The sequence below is a fragment of the Poeciliopsis prolifica genome, unplaced genomic scaffold (assembly GCF_027474105.1).
Source record: "Poeciliopsis prolifica strain line A6 unplaced genomic scaffold, Auburn_PproV2 SCAFFOLD015, whole genome shotgun sequence".
Taxonomy (NCBI): Eukaryota; Metazoa; Chordata; class Actinopteri; order Cyprinodontiformes; family Poeciliidae; genus Poeciliopsis; species Poeciliopsis prolifica.
Window position 1 is genome coordinate 7,713,805 of NW_026562390.1, and position 17,175 is coordinate 7,730,979.

Consider the following 17,175-nt stretch of genomic DNA (forward strand, 5'->3'; position numbering starts at 1 on the left):
AGGTGTTCCTGTTTGAATCAATCACTGGGCATAGGACAAATGCGGTAAGACTGAAAGTGTTACTAATGTACCCTCTCAAAGTTTATCCCCACCCCAGTCAAACATGCCAAGACACCCTGAGAGACATTGCCACGTGTGGAGATGAATAGATGGGTGGAGGGTGATAAGTGCTTATTTTTGTTTACTTATAAATTTTGTGGTTATATTTACTGACATTCCAGACTCCTTTTCTTTCTTTCTATTTGTCTTACTTTTTTTACAAGGACGAAAAAGGGCTTTACAATAGGAAACAATAGTACTTATGCCACATATGTCACAACATTTCTGGTATTGCAGAGTGAAACAAATTCACACAAAAAAGTCAGTATTTGCACAGAAACATAGAAGCATAGAGATATAACTTCAAATAACGTAATTAGGCCTTTTATTATAAAAGACATTTGGGAGTTCTTTCCTCTTAAGGTAACCCATGATTCACCACTTATCGTCCTTCAATAATGTGTGAAAACTGCTTCCACACTTAAGTATTTTAGAAAAACTTTATGGATATGTTATATTGATGATTGCTTTAAGTAATGAATTTCTCTTGTTTTATGTGATCTCTAGGGCAAAGAGGAAGTAAACATTCATTGGTTGCTCTGCTTGGTGAGAAGTGTTTTTTTGCACTTATTAGAAATATTATTTTTCTATTTCAGGGGAAAGTACTATGGAAAATCAACTTTTGGAGCTGTATATCATGTTATTATGTCATCAAGCTTTTTGTGGCCTTTTGCCACAAAAAGCAAAAGGCCGCAAAAGTCCACAGACTGGCTATTCAGTCTGTAGCTGAGATAGCGCCCTACAAAGCATACATCCCACATGCAACCGCTCAAGGGTACGGTCAGCAGCAATTAGCAAACACCTGGTGAAACAGCCCCTCTGCTGAGCTCATGTAAGGGATTGCTTCTCAGTCTAACGCTACTAGGAATGGCTGTAAACCACTTAATGTAGGAGTGATGTTGTGATAACATCCTGAAGGCAGAGTGTCAGAAGAGCAGGTGCTTCTTAAAGAAACAGTGACCCATTTTCAAAGGGGTTTATTTGTATCTCCAGTAGCCATTGCCTTAAACATGGCTACTTTTCCTGGGGTCCATAATTTAAAGTGTGAAAATGGCAAAGTGACACAATACCTTCAGTAACATAAACTACGTTACTGAAGGTAACTTACTTTATTATATTATGAAAAGGCACTATGGTCCTATAAATTATTTAATACTGTGCCTTTTGTAATTCATCAAAGCTGGAAATTAAATCTGAAACGGTCACTTTGTTTGTGTTTTGAATTTTTTTTTTCTTTGACTTTTCTAAGTAACTAAAGCACTATGATAGATTTTTCTTGTTTGTATAGTGATAAAAAAAATGACTGTGCAGTCAGTTTGTCATTGGACAGTTAATGATAAATCAAGCTAATATTGTATATTTGGGACACAAGAAGATGTAAGTACAGGCTGTTAATTGGTGGGGGGGTTTAGGCAGGGGGCTTTGGCTACACAACCTCTCTTTAAGAAAGAGAAAATTGTCAACTTTACAGCACAAGAAATTCACAACTTGATTTTATTGTTGTTGATCTTTTCTAGTGGGAAAATCTGGGATGACACCTGGGAACCTGCAAGTAAATTCTCACATGTTGCTGTCCCCCAAGAGCCACTTCCTTCAGACAGCAAACAAGTCTTTCCATGATGTTGCTTTACAAAGTTGTAATTTCCATTTTTCTATAACTGCAGTTTTACTGTATTGGAAAGTTTTTGTGTAATATTTTCGGCTTATGTTGGGCTCTTTGACACGTTTTTGTCATTTTCTGTAAAAGACAGTGATGGATGTCAAGTCTAAAAATTAAATTGTAATTTCACACATAATAATATTATACTATTGATATTTTTTCCCAACATGTATGTTTTTTTTCAGTAAACTGTGCAATTTGGTAGCTAGTGGTACTTTGCTAACACTAAAGAAATAATTATATTAAGTTCACATTCTAATAGTTTACATATTACAGTGAACTATTATCACAAACCATAAGCTGTAAGTTCTCAATATCTTATCATAAAAAGGTACAGGAAAAGACCAGTAGGGTTCAGGTCAGCAACTTGTAAGTCCAAGACTTACTATCTGAACTCCTGAAAGTTACTTTAAAGTAACCTATGAAGCCCTGGTAATTAACCTATGACCCCCAGTCAAATCACTGTAAGTATCATTATGTCCTATAAAGTTCCTTGCAAGTTTCTGAAAGTTATGAAGAAACTGGAAAGTTTTTTTTTTAAGTAACTGCTGAGCCAAAAGAGTTCCTGTAGGTTTCTAAAAGTAAATCTTGAGTTTTGACATTATTGAATGTAGTGAAATAAAATAAAGTTATACAGAAACAAAAAAAATGATTAATACAAAAGCAAACAAAGCACAATCTTCATCTGATTCTCTAATTTGAGTGAAGAATCTTTTTCAAGTTGTCATTTTGAAAACATTTTTAAATGGATGTTAAATTATATTTGTATTTATTCTATCCAATAATAAGAAAATATTAATTAAATATAATACTTCATTACTCTGGCATTTAGAAAACAAAGATAATCTTGGTAATTCTGATATTAATCAAAGAATTTAGTCCGATCCATTGTCAGTGAAAAAAATAGTTATGCTTAAATAGTGCATGTAAATATCTCCTAATCTCTGTACTGTACTTTGTGCTGGTTAAAGAATATGTCCTGAGTATGTTCAAAGAATGTCCTTTAGAAAAACAACAATTTTAGTATAAATACTAGATTCTTTATTTAAATATTGTACATATTTTAAAACATACCAGTATTTACATAAATTAGACCTGCAATATTACACTGTAGACCTCTAGGCGTATCGGTCACACTCAGGCGAGAAAGAAGACAATCATACCATCAGACTGCAGAAGCACCTTGAGAACGGCTTAACATGAGTATAAAGACAAGAGGCAGAAGGGGAGGGCAGCGACACTTCATTTACATCAAACACTGGGGGAAAAAAAGACACCAGCAGACACAAGACAAGCTCGCAATGACAGGAAAGGCCTCTTGATTTACAGGTCTGGCATTTAAGGCTGAAACTGTGCTCACCCTTCTTTATGTGAAAAGAGTAAAATGGTGCTGGCAGCAGAAGTACAAAAGGAACCAGGCAGGCAGCAGGAACATGATATTCAGATAACCTGTTTTTTCTTAAAAAACGAAGATGGGTTAGATCCAAACGATGAAATTTGATCATGCATGACACAAACATTTTTAATTGTTCTACTGCTCCCTTAATAAACAACACAATCTGATTAATGTTTAATGCATAGCACACAAAAGAATCAGCTGTAACTGTACTGGAAGAGTACCAATATTACGATCCCGAGTTCTTACAGTGTGTCTTATCGGGCAGTATGGCTTTCCTTTGTTGGTTGCTTGTGTTATGCTTACAGCTATCCTGACACTTCAAACGCATCAACCTCAGCCTGCGACAAATATGAGACAACGTCAACACACTAAACGTCACTACCAACGCTGCTGCTCGCTGCGCACGGATTACTTACAGTATTGCTGTATGAACAAAGCAGTAATAACATACATAACAAAAGTGGGTCTTTGGTGCGCATGCTTTAAAACTGACCACTAAAGATTTTGTCGAGGAGCTTGAATGAGGCCTTAGACTAAAGTAGAAACTGAGAGTGCAATCTGTGTTTTGTTTTTAGAAGTCCAGTGTATGCATTTATTCCCATGCATGTGCCCTGTTCTGCATTAATGTGAAGACTGCAGAGTGAGACAAGGGAAAAATATTCTGTCCTATTATGCGTATGGAGGGTTTTACTGCTTTTGCGTAATGTTGCGGCTTTTCATCGGACCCTCAGTGATTTGACTGAATGATGAAGCCAATTGCATGTACATAAATGTAGATATGAGCTAAAAATGTATTTAAGACAAATGACAAAATTAGACCAGAACAAACAGCAAACATGTATTTGTGTTTTAAATATTTTTCAGACAAAATAATGCTAAAAAAATATATATATTTTTTTCCAATTTACTCCTGACCCATCATTGCAACTACAAGCATTCCCAGCTGCTATGAGATAAATATCAACATTCAAGACTTCTCACACATACCACACTCATATTTTAACATCACTCCAACCACTCAGCGGATGAAGAGATGGCAAACCATTTATGTATATCAAAATATCCTTGATGTGCAGCAGTAGGTCTACTTTTATTTCTTTTGTATTACTACTTCAGTATTTGGCTGAACTAGTAAGTGCCTTAACATTACAACAAATTTTGCAACCAGTTGGCAAACATAGTTAAAAGTATTACGTTTTCCTGAACTACTGCTGTAAATTAACCCAGTGTGAGCAAATTAAGATTGCTGTCAAGCACATTGGATGAAATACGCAAACTGCTTGCCATACTGATAATCCTTGCACATATTTTGTTCATGTCAGCAAGTGTGGAAGTAATTAAATTAAATACAAGATTATCATCCAGGTAAAGAAATATGCTCATGAATGATTTTATATCCCACATGAGTTACCACAAAGTTTATCATTCAAATAACAAAAATATAATCCTAGAAAAAAACAAAAATATTTACAATCCACCAGGATGTGCGCATCAGCAGCTCCTTCGGCTAAGTGACAACACCGGATTAACCTTACCGCAACATTTTAACAAGCGTTACACTTTCACTTCACAGGTTTCTCAGACATTCCCAACCCAGAGGCATCAAAAAGCAACTCCCAAATCGTACTCCTCAACAACACTTATTTCCCACATAAGCATCTTCAAGCTAATATATGTGCTTACTTTAACAGAACATGGGAGCAAATAACAATGTAATAAAAGATTGACAGGGAGGTTCAATGACCTTCTCCATCGCTACTCTCCTAATATATCCGAATACATGGCTTACTCCTTAATAATGTCACATTTTTTGAAGCATAAAGGCTGCTGTTCAGAAAAACAACCCCCTGTTCTGCTTCAGTCCCCAACAGTTTGTACAAAAACAAACTGTTGGGGATGACAAACCCATGTCTCACACACTCCTGTGTGTGTGAGACACGGCAAGTGATCTCAGCTCTTGCTGCATCATGATCAACATGAATATACCCTAGCTGCCTGCTGCCCGTACGCCACTCAAGCACCAAATTAAAACAGCGGAAGAAAAGAAAAAGAAGCAAATGTGGAGTTCGTCCACGCTGTAAGGAGTGTGAGTCGTGTGGGTGGGCCTCCCCCCGTCAGCCTGCAGGGCATGCTGGGAGGGCTGCAGGTGGAAGACTCAGGCAGGCGGCAAAGAAGGATCAATCCCAGAGTAGCACATGTTCAGTCTGTATACTCAGCCACTATAGACAACAGCACCGTTATATCATCTGGTTTTCCTCCTGCAAAAATGTGAAAACCTTTTAGTTCAGAGAGTCCTGTAAAACACTCTTAAGTTTTGTTTTACACTCTTTATTGTGCGCTGAATGTTCTATAATTAATGTCCTCACCTCTTACATTCAGACCATTGTCACAGGCAAACTGTGCAAAAGGAGACATATAATTTGGATCGTAAGCAAGGTCATGAGCTTGCTTAGCGATACTTTGTGCAGTCTGCAGTACGCTGTCGTAGTTTGAAGTCTGAAAACGAGAAACGTAGAATCATTCAACTGTGCAAAGGGTTTAGTGTGCATCAAAAAAATGAATGTCTTCCAGAAGTGACACCTTGAGTTTTTTTAACTCTTGAAGAATCATGTAGTCTGGCATGTTGTCAAAGAGGCCGTCTGTGGCGGTCAAAATGATGTCACCAAGCTGCACGTCAAAAGATGAGCTGTCGGCTGCTTCAGGACTGAAACACAACAAACATAAGGGGGAAAATATGTAAAGTGGTAATATTGATAAACTGATAACAGAGCATTTGGAGTTACTCCCAACACTTATTTAATATGGTTTCTAAACAAGAAGTACCCTGTCCTGAGAGTCTATGCAAGAAGTAGTGGGGCTCCTGCTCACCGACACCATAAAAAGGGGTCAGGTTTTATGTCCTAACAACACAAGATACATGGAAGCTATCTCAAGAGTCAGGTAATAACAAACTGCAGCTATAAATCTACATTTAAATATGTTTAAAACCATTCAGCACAGTGCCTTGCAAAAGTATTCATCCACCATTCCTACACGTTATGTTATAATCACAATCTTCTACAAATTTTGGAGTATTTAATGTGATCAGCAGCATAGTTGTGCAAAGTCTGCACAAATAAAGTTCTGAAAAGTGACAAGTGCATTGCAGACCAAAACTGAGTACAGCAATCTATGAGTGTGCCTCTAAAAGCTTTACACAACTAAAAGCTAAAGTTTCTGTCCATTCTTCTGTGCATAGTAGCTCAAACTCTATTGGACTGGAAGAAAGTCCTGTGCCAAATCTTTCATCCTTGATTGAGCTATTGCCATGCAATGATTTGCTCTAGAGTCCACTTCACACGAGAAGGTGAACCTCATCTCCTCCTCTAACTTATACCCATCCAACCTGTCGGCTGAGATGGACGTCCACCTCTGAGACGTTTTCCTGTCGTACCATTTCTTTCCATTTTTTTGCAATTGCCTGAACAATGCTCATTAAGAGCCGTAAAGTTTGGGGTATTGTCTTACAATCCAACTCCAGTTTGATCTTTTCACCTTTTAAAGGTGCAAATAAACATGAGGAATGTTGCACTGCAGAGAGGTTCGTGGTAGTTAGTAATTTAGGATTTTTTTGTTATAATGGCACTGTTACATGTCACTTACTACTGAACTTCAGAAGGACTACTGAGGAATAAATGAAGAGTCAATTTGAGAATTAAACTGTCACATTTAAGCTGCAAAAGGTGGAGCGAGGCAGACTAAAATATGCTTTGTAGGAGACTTTGAATGTAAAACGCTGATCTACCAACCTGTCACTGAGCACAACTCCCTCTGCACCCGGGGGAGCGATGGACAGCTGGAAAGGAGTGTTAAAATAGTGCTGCTGCTCATCTGAACGATGGACCACCTCCCCTCCACGCACCACAAGGAAGCCTGAGTCTCCAAGGTTACATGTGTGAAGCTGGTGACTCCGTCGATCCAGAACAACAATGCAGGCTGTACTGCTTCCTATAAACACAGACAATCATAAGGTTGGAGGCATGTAAACAGAGCAAGCTGTTGTAAATGAACATTAGATTAAAATATTCAAGGTTGTGAGTCAAATCAAATTGGATTCTTCTGTTAGTTACTGTAATTGTGTTGAATATTACTATTATTATTGGATAAAATGGAGACAAAAACAAAAAACAGACTGTGCTTTCCTCTCCCAGATCACACTAACCTTGAGCAAAGAGGGTCGAGTACTAACCTTGTCACAGGTTCCTAAAATATAATTAGAGTCTTTGGCAAATGTCACAGCAGCCATTGGACGCCCACACTGGCCCGAAATACTGAGCCTCAAAAGAAATGTGACCTTGCTCACATGTTTGACTTGACCCTGCATTTAAAATCTTTACAACCACTTAGTCTTATCAGTTACAGATGGATATGTCACCTATTTACACCCTGGCAAGTGGAAACTATACAAACTTTGTACTTTCAGTCCCCCAAGCACCACAGAGGGTGAAAGAAATAGCCATTTAAATGACTTAAATATTGGCATAAGATACAAAACAAAATGACACAAGCTAGAAATTCATATAGAAAATATCTGTAAAAACACTAAAGTACTTATAAAACCTGTGTAATCTGCTAAAAGTCAGTGTTGCTATTCCTCCAACCTCTAGAGGAACATAGCAAGTTCAATCCAACTGTTTAAAGTAAAATGCTATGCAGGCCTCTCAGCAGCACTGCTACAGTCTGACTCATACTGCAGCTATTTAAGTATAGCTTCAGCACAGCTCACTCCACAGATTACTGCACAGCTCCCTGGTGTACCGACTCTTCAGATGTTTCTGACTGCGAGTACTCACCTAGCAGTGGAACCTTGTTCTGTAGCAGCTCATAATAGCCAGAGGTGAGGATCCCCACTGGATTAGAGGGAGTGAAGCGTCCCTCCTTCACCAATCGCTCACACGTTCTCATCAAGGTGGCAGAGAATTGAGACGGGTCAACACCGTAATCACGCCAACCGCCTACACCATCTGCAACACCTATAAGACAGAAAAAAATATATATATAATTACAAAAATCTGAACATGTGATCTTTTAGACTGGAAATTAAGTCAGAAAATATGCCTTTACCAGGCTTCCTTATATTCGTATCCCCTCAACTGGCTGACATCTTGTTATTGTACCACCACAACTTTAATTTTTTTATTTAGATTTTAGGCCAAACTTGTGTATTACTCTAAGGTTAAAGTGAACAAGAATATACCTCTCTGAAACAGAACTGTGCAGAACAACCTTTCTGCAAGTTGCTTTGATTATGTCTCTGAAATCTTAAGTCCAGAGGTGGAATGTTTTATCCACTCCTTTGCAAAACAGCTTCAGCTCGTTAGGTGAGATGGGGAGTGTCTGAACAGCAGCTTGTATGAACTACAAACTAAATGGTTCCATTGTAGCTCTGGGAGTAAGTAGATGTTTTCCTGCTACAAAGTCAAACACCATAACAGTCTCTACTACCTAGAAAGTATATAGTTGTCCTATATTCAGCTTCATCCATCCAGAAATCAAGTCAGGGAACAGCTGTATTCATACTGAGATTAAAATAGATACAGGTGGGCTCTAACTAATTAGGTGAAAAGGTCCCCCCTTATTGGGGTTCAGCATGTGTACATTTTTTTTACATTGAGCACATCTAAGACATTTGAAGGAAAATGCACCATGTGAAATTGAAATCCTTCAGGCACAATTCTACTTGACACACCATTGACTGACTTTTGCAAAACAGCCAATCCATAAATCACCATTCATTCTCCTTGGTGCTGATTGGATGTACCACAATGAGTCGAAATGAGAAGGATTGTGAATATTAGTTTTTGTAGTAATTCAAGATTGGATTCAACTGTGGATTAATTCATTTATTTCTCATCATCACTGTACTTGTTTCAATTATGAAAGTAAAACGAAGCTAGAATGTGGGTTTCCCCTAAAATTCAATCAATGTTAGCAGGACAGAAAACAAAGCTGGAACAGCAAAACAACTCACATTACCCACCTCTAGTTCTGCATAAAATCTGATTAGCTGTTTTGCACTACTACAGAAGTCCACAATGACTGCACATAGTAAGTAAAATGTAGCCATTTAAAAAACTAACTAGTATTTTTCAAACTTTACTCAATTGTAGCAATACTTCACAATAATATTTCTCAAGTAGAACTAAAACGTTTGTTGTAAAAAAAAATACTCCTAGAAGTATTCTTTTTTTTTCTAAAACGTTACTGAAGTAAATGTAACTTTACAAATGTAAATAGTTCCTGCTCATCCCTGACAGCACGTTGCCTTTAACCACGTGGTCTGTGCAGTACTCGGCTCGTGTTTACCCCTCGTGCCGGTGAGGACAAAAAGCATTGAGCAGAGGTAGCAAGCTGCTGCTAGCAATATGGCTGCCTCCACGCTCAACCATTCTGACCTCTGCAAGACATTGTAGCGCTCAGTCCGACGCTTTTTAATGGAGCACTTTGCAGTCGCATTCAGGCGTAACGCAGTTTATTCAAATCCCCTGATATTATGTATTCAATCCACAGCTTTGTCGCAGTGTAGCCATGGTGGGGCTGATCTAGGTGAAAGGTCAATTGATGTTTTGAAGATAAAAGATACACACAAGTCGAACATATCTGGGCTCGGTTTTTTTAATAAATGACATTAGTGCATTCCAATATGCTACATTCTGCTAGCTGGACACGAGATGAATTTGTCAAGTTCCTACAAAAGCTGCAGGGGGCAGACAGAGTGGGAGGATGTTTTGTTTTCATCCGAGTGGTCTGCACACGTGCGGGCTGGACCACTGAAGGTCACCCGATCTCAGTCGTGAGACTATTTGACAGAGCTTTCCATGCCCGTGACCTTACCCAAAACATCGGCGGTCCTGTGTCGCGCTATGAAGCAGGCGTCATCACCGTAGCACATCCCTTTCTTCAGGATCCCTTTACGAAAGTCTTTGCCAAAGCCATAGCTGGCGGTTATCAGGCTGTAGTCCCGACCGTCTGTCTGAGAGAGTCCACCCAGGACAGCCCTGGCTACCAGTCTGCCATAAGACAATACAGATAACATTCCCCAGCAAGGAGACTGTCTGTCCCGATTAGAGTCCGAACACGCTGTTCCCTTCTTCCTCTCTCCAACCAGCCCGACCACCTGCCTGCGAGTCCTCTGATCACCGGCTGTCCGTCCTTAACCGTTCATTAGCCTCCAACAGGCCCCGCCGCTGTGAAAATAAAGTAGCCGCGGCTGATTCTCTGAACTGTCACCGTTCGGCTTGGTTGCTTAGCGCGCTGTTTATGTCTCCGGCGTGCCGTTCTCGCTCACTGCAGTTCCTCCACTGGGCTCTCTCCTCACCGACATGTTGTTACCGGACACAAAGCGACGAGAACATACGGGTTTCTGACCGTTTACAACCGCGGCGGCTTGCGTCACAGCTGCGTGCCTACGGTTGGCTCCTCCCAATACGCATGCGCCGCAGAGTAGAGGAAAGAGCAAAGATCAAGGACAGAGAAAACGTCGTGCTTCTTTTTTTTTTTTTTTTTTTTCAAAATTGGCAAGAAATTATATTTGGTGGGTTGCTAAGAAAAACTAAATATATGTATAAAAAATAGTGAATTAGCAGGATTCCGCTTATTTCTGATAGGAAATGAAGGAAGCTTTAAAGTATGAGTTTTAAAAAAGAAAGTAGTTTATTTGTTTTTATTTATATGCAAGTTTTCTTTGTTGTTACAGCAACCAAATCCTTCCTTCACAAATTTTGTTACAGCTTCAACTCAGGACTCAGACCTCTAAATGTTGACAGGACTTCCAGTGAGAAAATCCCCAACCTATTAGGCCTGTATATTATATCTGTATATTATAGATATACATGCACTTTTTCCAAAAAGATATCCAATTTCAGAACAAAGTATTCCATTCAAAACCTTTGTTCTGGTGTGCATTGACTTAGCTTTTGGGACTATGTTTAATTGCTGATTAGTAATAATTGAGTTTGGAGTGATCTTGTTGTCTAGCTATGAGTTCTTTAATTCTCACATGCAGAATTTTTGATACTGGGAATGTAAATACATGGGAGTAAAAAGCACCTGGCAGCAGTTGCAGAAAGCAAAACACCAAAAGGTGCAGAACAAAAGCTGGAATCTCTAAAGTACCACAAAGACCGAGGTTTGAATGGATCTTAAAAGTGGACACGCTCCTTGCAAAATTTTTGTGACAAGAACAAAATGAGACTGCAATAAATTACCTTAAGCATATTCCACAGACGTTATGACAAAACAAACGGATAAAATATAAATGTAAAGAATAAAAAATGTACACGGTCCAAGTTGTCCAAGTGCGTATATAACATCAAACTTAGAGGAAGCTTCTTTAGATTTCGTAGCAGTCTTATCAGCATCCACACCCTGACTTTGAAATTTTTGCAAACTCACCACATCCTAGAGATTGTGAGAACAGATGGATGGTTTGAGAGATGTCAGTGTAATTTCCTAACATAAAGAAATTTCTTGGTTGGATGAATTTTATGTGTAAATCTGCCAGAGGTAAGCTGTGTGACTAGATTTTCGCATGTCGTCGCTGCTATTCTAGCCATGTATCTCTGAGGGTGAGCAGCAAGTTTGTTTGTTTTGTTATAAACAAATCACGACATAAATGACTCGACTTGTGTTGTCTTCTGGCTTGTCTTGCAGTAAACTGAGAGAATCGGCATTCGGCAATAACAGGTGTTATGCCGAGAAATGCATGCCTGCCGAGAATTGCGTCCCCTGTCGCGGGAGCGCGCATCGCTCTAACTCTCCGCAGCTGGTTTGAAATTCCCAGATTTTTCTTTTAACACCATAATAGCTTAAAGGTTTACAAAACCGAGGCCCAATTATGTAGAACATTTTACATCACGCTTAGCTGTCTAGTGTATTAATGTAGGTGTAACCCACGTTAAAATCTGACATAAATAGGAATAAATAGTCGATTAAAAGTCCGTAGACAGAAAATCATGTCACTGCTCCTTTAAGGGAACAGCGTCACAGGTGCAGCGCCTGAGTGACGCTGCAGCACACACTGCGTCCGCGTGCGCACTCGTTCTGTGTAACGGAACATAGTGGTTGTCAGGACGACCAAGTTCTAACACAGTTTTCTCAAGGGGAGCGCCTCCAGACCATAATAACACTTGTCAGTATTTCACAGATTTTTGTACTAAAGCTATGTAGAAATGAACTATGTAGAAATGTTCGTTGATGTTATGTATTAATACTGATTGAACACTGGGATGTTGACAGAGGTTGACCAGAGATGCTGCTGAGCATACATTTATATATTCTGACTTCGGCTGGTTCAAATGTGAAACACTAGGTTAAAGTTATTTCTTAAAGCTCAGCATGTGTCGCTTTTTGATGGCTTTGTTGATTCGAGGTTATAACAACGCGTTCCCGCCTTCTCCCCATTTTCCTAAACGGCGCTCCCCGTGACAGAAAACAAGCGCACCCTGAGAACATTAACCCACCCAGATCAGAGGCAACCGCTACAGGCGGAGAACAACAAACGCAGTGTTATTGAATTACGAAAGAGGCGCAACCACAAGCCATCAATTTACAGTAAGTCTAAGATGCGTTTCCCTAATCGTGCTGTGTTTGTTTTTATGATTTGTCCCTAATGAGAAAATAAAGCGACGCTGTCAGTTTTATTATGATAAGGTCAGAATACATTCTGCAGTGATGGTTACTCAGTGATTCGTCATTAGCAGTGATGGATGTTGCATTTAACTAACACAAATCTTTCTGTTCGTAATCCACCAAAGCGTAATAGAGCAACGAGGTCGATCTGTTTCGAGGTAACCTATTTGAAATTCAGTTATCTCATTAAGGCCGTGTATCCCATCAGGCCCTACAGTTACTATGGAGCCCAGTTAATCAGGGTGGCTTAAATATAAAAACAAGATTATCATTTTCTTTCACTCTGCATATTCAAAGTGTTACAAAAAATAGAGCAAACAATGTTTATTTTGTAATTTCTAATTGCTTTGTTTTACTTCTCTCCTCAAGGCTATGATGGGGTGGTTTTTAAAAATTGGACTTCTGTCTCTGATTATTATGTTGCTGCTGAATTTTGAATCAACTTGTGCTAAAAGAGGCAGTGGCGGCAGCAGCAGCAGCAGCAGTGGAAAGAAATCCACAACGTCCAGCCGAGGAAGTGGAACCCAATCAAAGCCATCAAACTCTCAGCCCGGAAACTATCCTCGACAGCAGAGCCCCAATCGCAATGCCAATCCGTATCCTTCTGGAGGGAATTACCCGTACCCTGGAAGTAAGAATACTAATCCAGGCGGGAATGCCCGACAAAATCCACCAAGTTATCCAGCAGCCGGGAGCAACCCCAATCAGTATCCAGGAGGGAATCCTGCTGGAGGTTACCCTGCAGGAGGATACCCTAATCAACCAGGAAGAGGCAATTATCCAAATCAAAACCCAGCAGGAGGCTACCCTGCAGGTGGATACCCTGCAGGTGGATACCCTGCAGGTGGATACCCTGCAGGAGGATACCCTGCAGGAGGATACCCTAATCAACCAGGAAGAGGCAATTATCCAAATCAATATCCAGGTGCTGGAGGCTATCCAGCTGGTGGATACCCCAACCAAGGCAGAGGAGGATATCCTAACCAGTACCCTGCTGGAGGGAATTATCCCAACCAGTACCCCGGAGCAGGTGGTTACCCAGTCAGAAATACAGGGCCTGGTTTGGGTCCTGGAGCAGCTGGTGGCTACCCAGGTGGTTACGGTGGAGGTTATGGTGGAGGTTACGGTGGTGGTTATGGTGGAGGTTATGGTGGAGGTTACGGTGGTGGCTACGGTGGAGGAGCAATTGGCGGTTACCCTAACTGGAACCCAAATAATAAAATTCTCAGCCCGAGGTTTGGTGGCGGAGGTTATGGATATGGTGGCAATGGCATGGGAGGATCTCCTTTCTCTCGTTCTGTGCAGGGAATGGGAATTCAGCCCAAATCAACAGGCTTTGCCAAAAAAGCCATGGTAGCAGCAGGTGTCGGTGCATTAGCTGGAATGGCTGTCGGTTATGGGCTAGGGCGCTTCCCTCGACCACATTTTGCCTTCCGTAACCCCGAAGAAGAATACTATTACAACAACTACATGTACCGTCAGTATGGGACCAAGTCAACAGATCAAAAAGACTATGGGCGGGACTATGTCTACAAGCTTCCTCCACGGGCCAAGACCTACGAGAACTACATGAGTGAGTGCATGAATCGCACTGACCTCCTCAAAGACCAAGGCTCATCGAATAGTGGAGCAACTGATGAGGATAACGACACCGTCAGCATTGAAGAAATTGGTTACCCAGCCCTGATCGACCAAGTCAAGTCCCGCCGCTGCGTGGAGGAGTACATGAAGTACTCTGCACAGTACATGGAGGAACGAAAGTTTGAACAACAGCAACAGCCAAGAGATAGTGCTCCTATGAGCAATGGGGTGATGCAGCTTTTCACGTCTGGCTTCGTGCTTCTGTCCAGCATGCTACTACTGCAGTGAGGAAGAAGAAAAGGAAAACCTTTCAGCCACATCCCAAATAGATTTCTCCTGCTTCCATTATGGCTGTAACAGTAGCAGCCTGTGTATCTAATCTTTAAAATAGAAGCGATAGCTTACAGATTGTTACAGTCAACTTTTCTGCAAAAGTAGTGTACTCTGGATTGAGTTTTTAAGTCTGCTTTTCAGAATATATTTAATTTACTGCACTTTTTTGTTTTTAATCTTTAATGCTTGGTGAAGAGCAAAATTTCTGATGGAATTGATGGTATAAATGATTAAATAGATATGCTGTGTTGTTTGCCAAAATCTGTTAGAGTAAATACATTTGTGGAGTGATTTCTAAATTATGTAATTAGTGTATTATATATCTTTAAAAGGAATCCTTTTTGACAAAATATATTTACACTTTAGCTGTTGAGATTTCCCTTTTCTCTTGCAAGACTTTGTTCTTACATAAGTTTGTGTATGAAAAAAAAGGAGGTCATAGCTGTGAGGAAATGGTTCAAATAAAGCAACTCTTCGGACTGGAAACACTTGACTGCCCTCCTGATCCCACGAAAGCCAAATCAACACTCAAGGGAATAAAAAAAACAAACAATTTTTGCAGAGAGGAGTGTTATAAGGAAAGAATACATCCGTATTAAATGATTGCACTCAATATGTATGCATAACACTGTAGTTAAAGATGCACTGAGAAATTAGAAAATGCAGTTTTTAGCATAATTCGCCCTGATGATTTTATGATCAGTGAATGCAGCAAAACTAAATACCTGGTCAAGCATTCTTTAATGTGGAACTTGATTTAGAGGGAGGAAGTTGGACGTATTGAACAGTTTTTTTTTTCCTTTGGAAGCCTATGAGGTGTTCATTCAAGCAGCAAAAGAGAGCTTGACTGTGGTTCTACTGGTCATTCACCATGTTCTACTTTTTTTCTTCTTCTGCTCAGAAGCATATAAAAACAGAAATTGGGCATTTTGATAAACTAAATGGGTAAATCGACTTGATACAAGAAAATACCCGAGTTATAAGGCTGTGAGGTTTTACAAGAAAGTGTCTCATGAAAGATGGTGGATGTAGAAATAATCAGCTAAACGACTTTTAATCAGGAGATCAAAAGTTTGCTAAAACAGGAAATCAGACATAAATTTCTAATCTGGGCGTCTTTAGAAATTAGCTAAAAATTCAGAATATATAACCTAGAATTATGAGATGTTTCCCCTAATGTGTGAAATGTGTGTAAACTGTTATCTCTCATCACAAGAGATAACAGTTGAAACGTTCTGTGTAAAAACGACTTTCTTTCTCAGCTTTATCCATCCCAGACATCTTGTTTGACTTCTGCTAGCTTGCTCTAACTTCCTGTTCTTAATCTTTTAAAGTTTTTGATAAAAAAGGAGAGATCAGTGTGCAATGTCACTATGCTTCTTGCAGCTATCGTGAATGCTTTGTGCGCTGTTCGGTAATAATGTTGGATGCTTTTAATCTGCACATTTATAACATTTCTAACTTTATTGTTGCCCCAGGTAATCCCTGAATATTGTGTATCTTCAGAGAGGAAGCGGAGGCAATGTTGCTGAGAAAGTTGTATGATATACCCAGCATGAGTTGTTAGTTTTATAGCAATTATTGTCCCTGTGCACATTCTCCCAGCTTACCTTATTGTCGGAAACTTAAGTCATCGACTATTTGGTCTTGATTTTTTATAAATATCTTCCTGTATGCATCTGGATTTTTCAACACAGTGACAGTCATTTTTCAAGCCTTGGTAACTTTGTAAATAATTTATTTGTTTTTACTCTAACCTCTATTGTCACAGTTTAAGTACAGGATCTCATTAGAATATATCGCAATAGGCTTTTCTGTCCTCAAGATGAGTTGAACAATGTTGTTAAATAATTCCATTTTCACTTCCTAAAAGCCAATTGTTCTCTGTTTCCATAATTGTATGCATCCCTGTGTAGGGATATGAAATGTCTGTTTTTTTTTTCAACCCATCATCTTTTTACATTGACGTTCTCTTCTTGATTTTGACCATTATTGGTGAGTAAAATTTATCTGAATAAAATTTTGTTTTCAGAGCATGTAGATTTCTTCTGCTGAATATCTGTAAAGTGCACTTATTCCCCCTCTGGATATTCCTTTGTTGGCTTATTACATTTACATGTCAAATGGCAACTGTTTGTCAACATTTTGACTCACTGGTGTAAACATTTTACCATAGCTTGTCATGGATGTTTATGTCTGAAATAAATTCACTTCAAAAATGATTCCTCTGTCTTTGTATTCAGCCAGTTCTGACTCAATGTCTTTTATATCTAATAACTTAAGTAAAAAGGTTATGAGCACTGAAATTAACCAAAATGTTACTTATTTCAATATCTATTGATTTAGAGCACTGACTCACTGACATTTTTCTATTTTCATTTATTTTATCAAGGAATAAATAATCTTTACCATTCATAGTTCAGTTCAAATTTAC

General features: G+C 39.3%; 2 protein-coding genes across 2 annotated transcripts; one reads left to right on the forward strand and one right to left on the reverse strand.

Annotated features, from left to right (window-relative positions):
• Positions 1-2,776: 2,776 nt before the first annotated feature.
• Positions 2,777-10,602, reverse strand: LOC129366573 (protein phosphatase PTC7 homolog). Its single transcript, XM_055040521.1, has 6 exons — positions 10,032-10,602; positions 7,991-8,170; positions 6,947-7,145; positions 5,739-5,862; positions 5,525-5,654; positions 2,777-5,416 (listed from the first exon to the last, which is right to left on the reverse strand). Exons 1-6 carry the CDS (start codon positions 10,231-10,233, stop codon positions 5,358-5,360), a joined length of 894 nt encoding a protein of 297 aa, XP_054896496.1. The 5' UTR covers positions 10,234-10,602; the 3' UTR covers positions 2,777-5,357.
• A 1,643-nt stretch (positions 10,603-12,245) lies between these two features.
• prnpb (prion protein b) lies at positions 12,246-16,963 on the forward strand. The gene is made up of 3 exons (XM_055040340.1): positions 12,246-12,327; positions 12,627-12,749; positions 13,197-16,963. Exon 3 carries the CDS (start codon positions 13,200-13,202, stop codon positions 14,694-14,696), a length of 1,497 nt encoding a protein of 498 aa, XP_054896315.1. The 5' UTR covers positions 12,246-12,327; positions 12,627-12,749; positions 13,197-13,199; the 3' UTR covers positions 14,697-16,963.
• Positions 16,964-17,175: the final 212 nt, after the last annotated feature.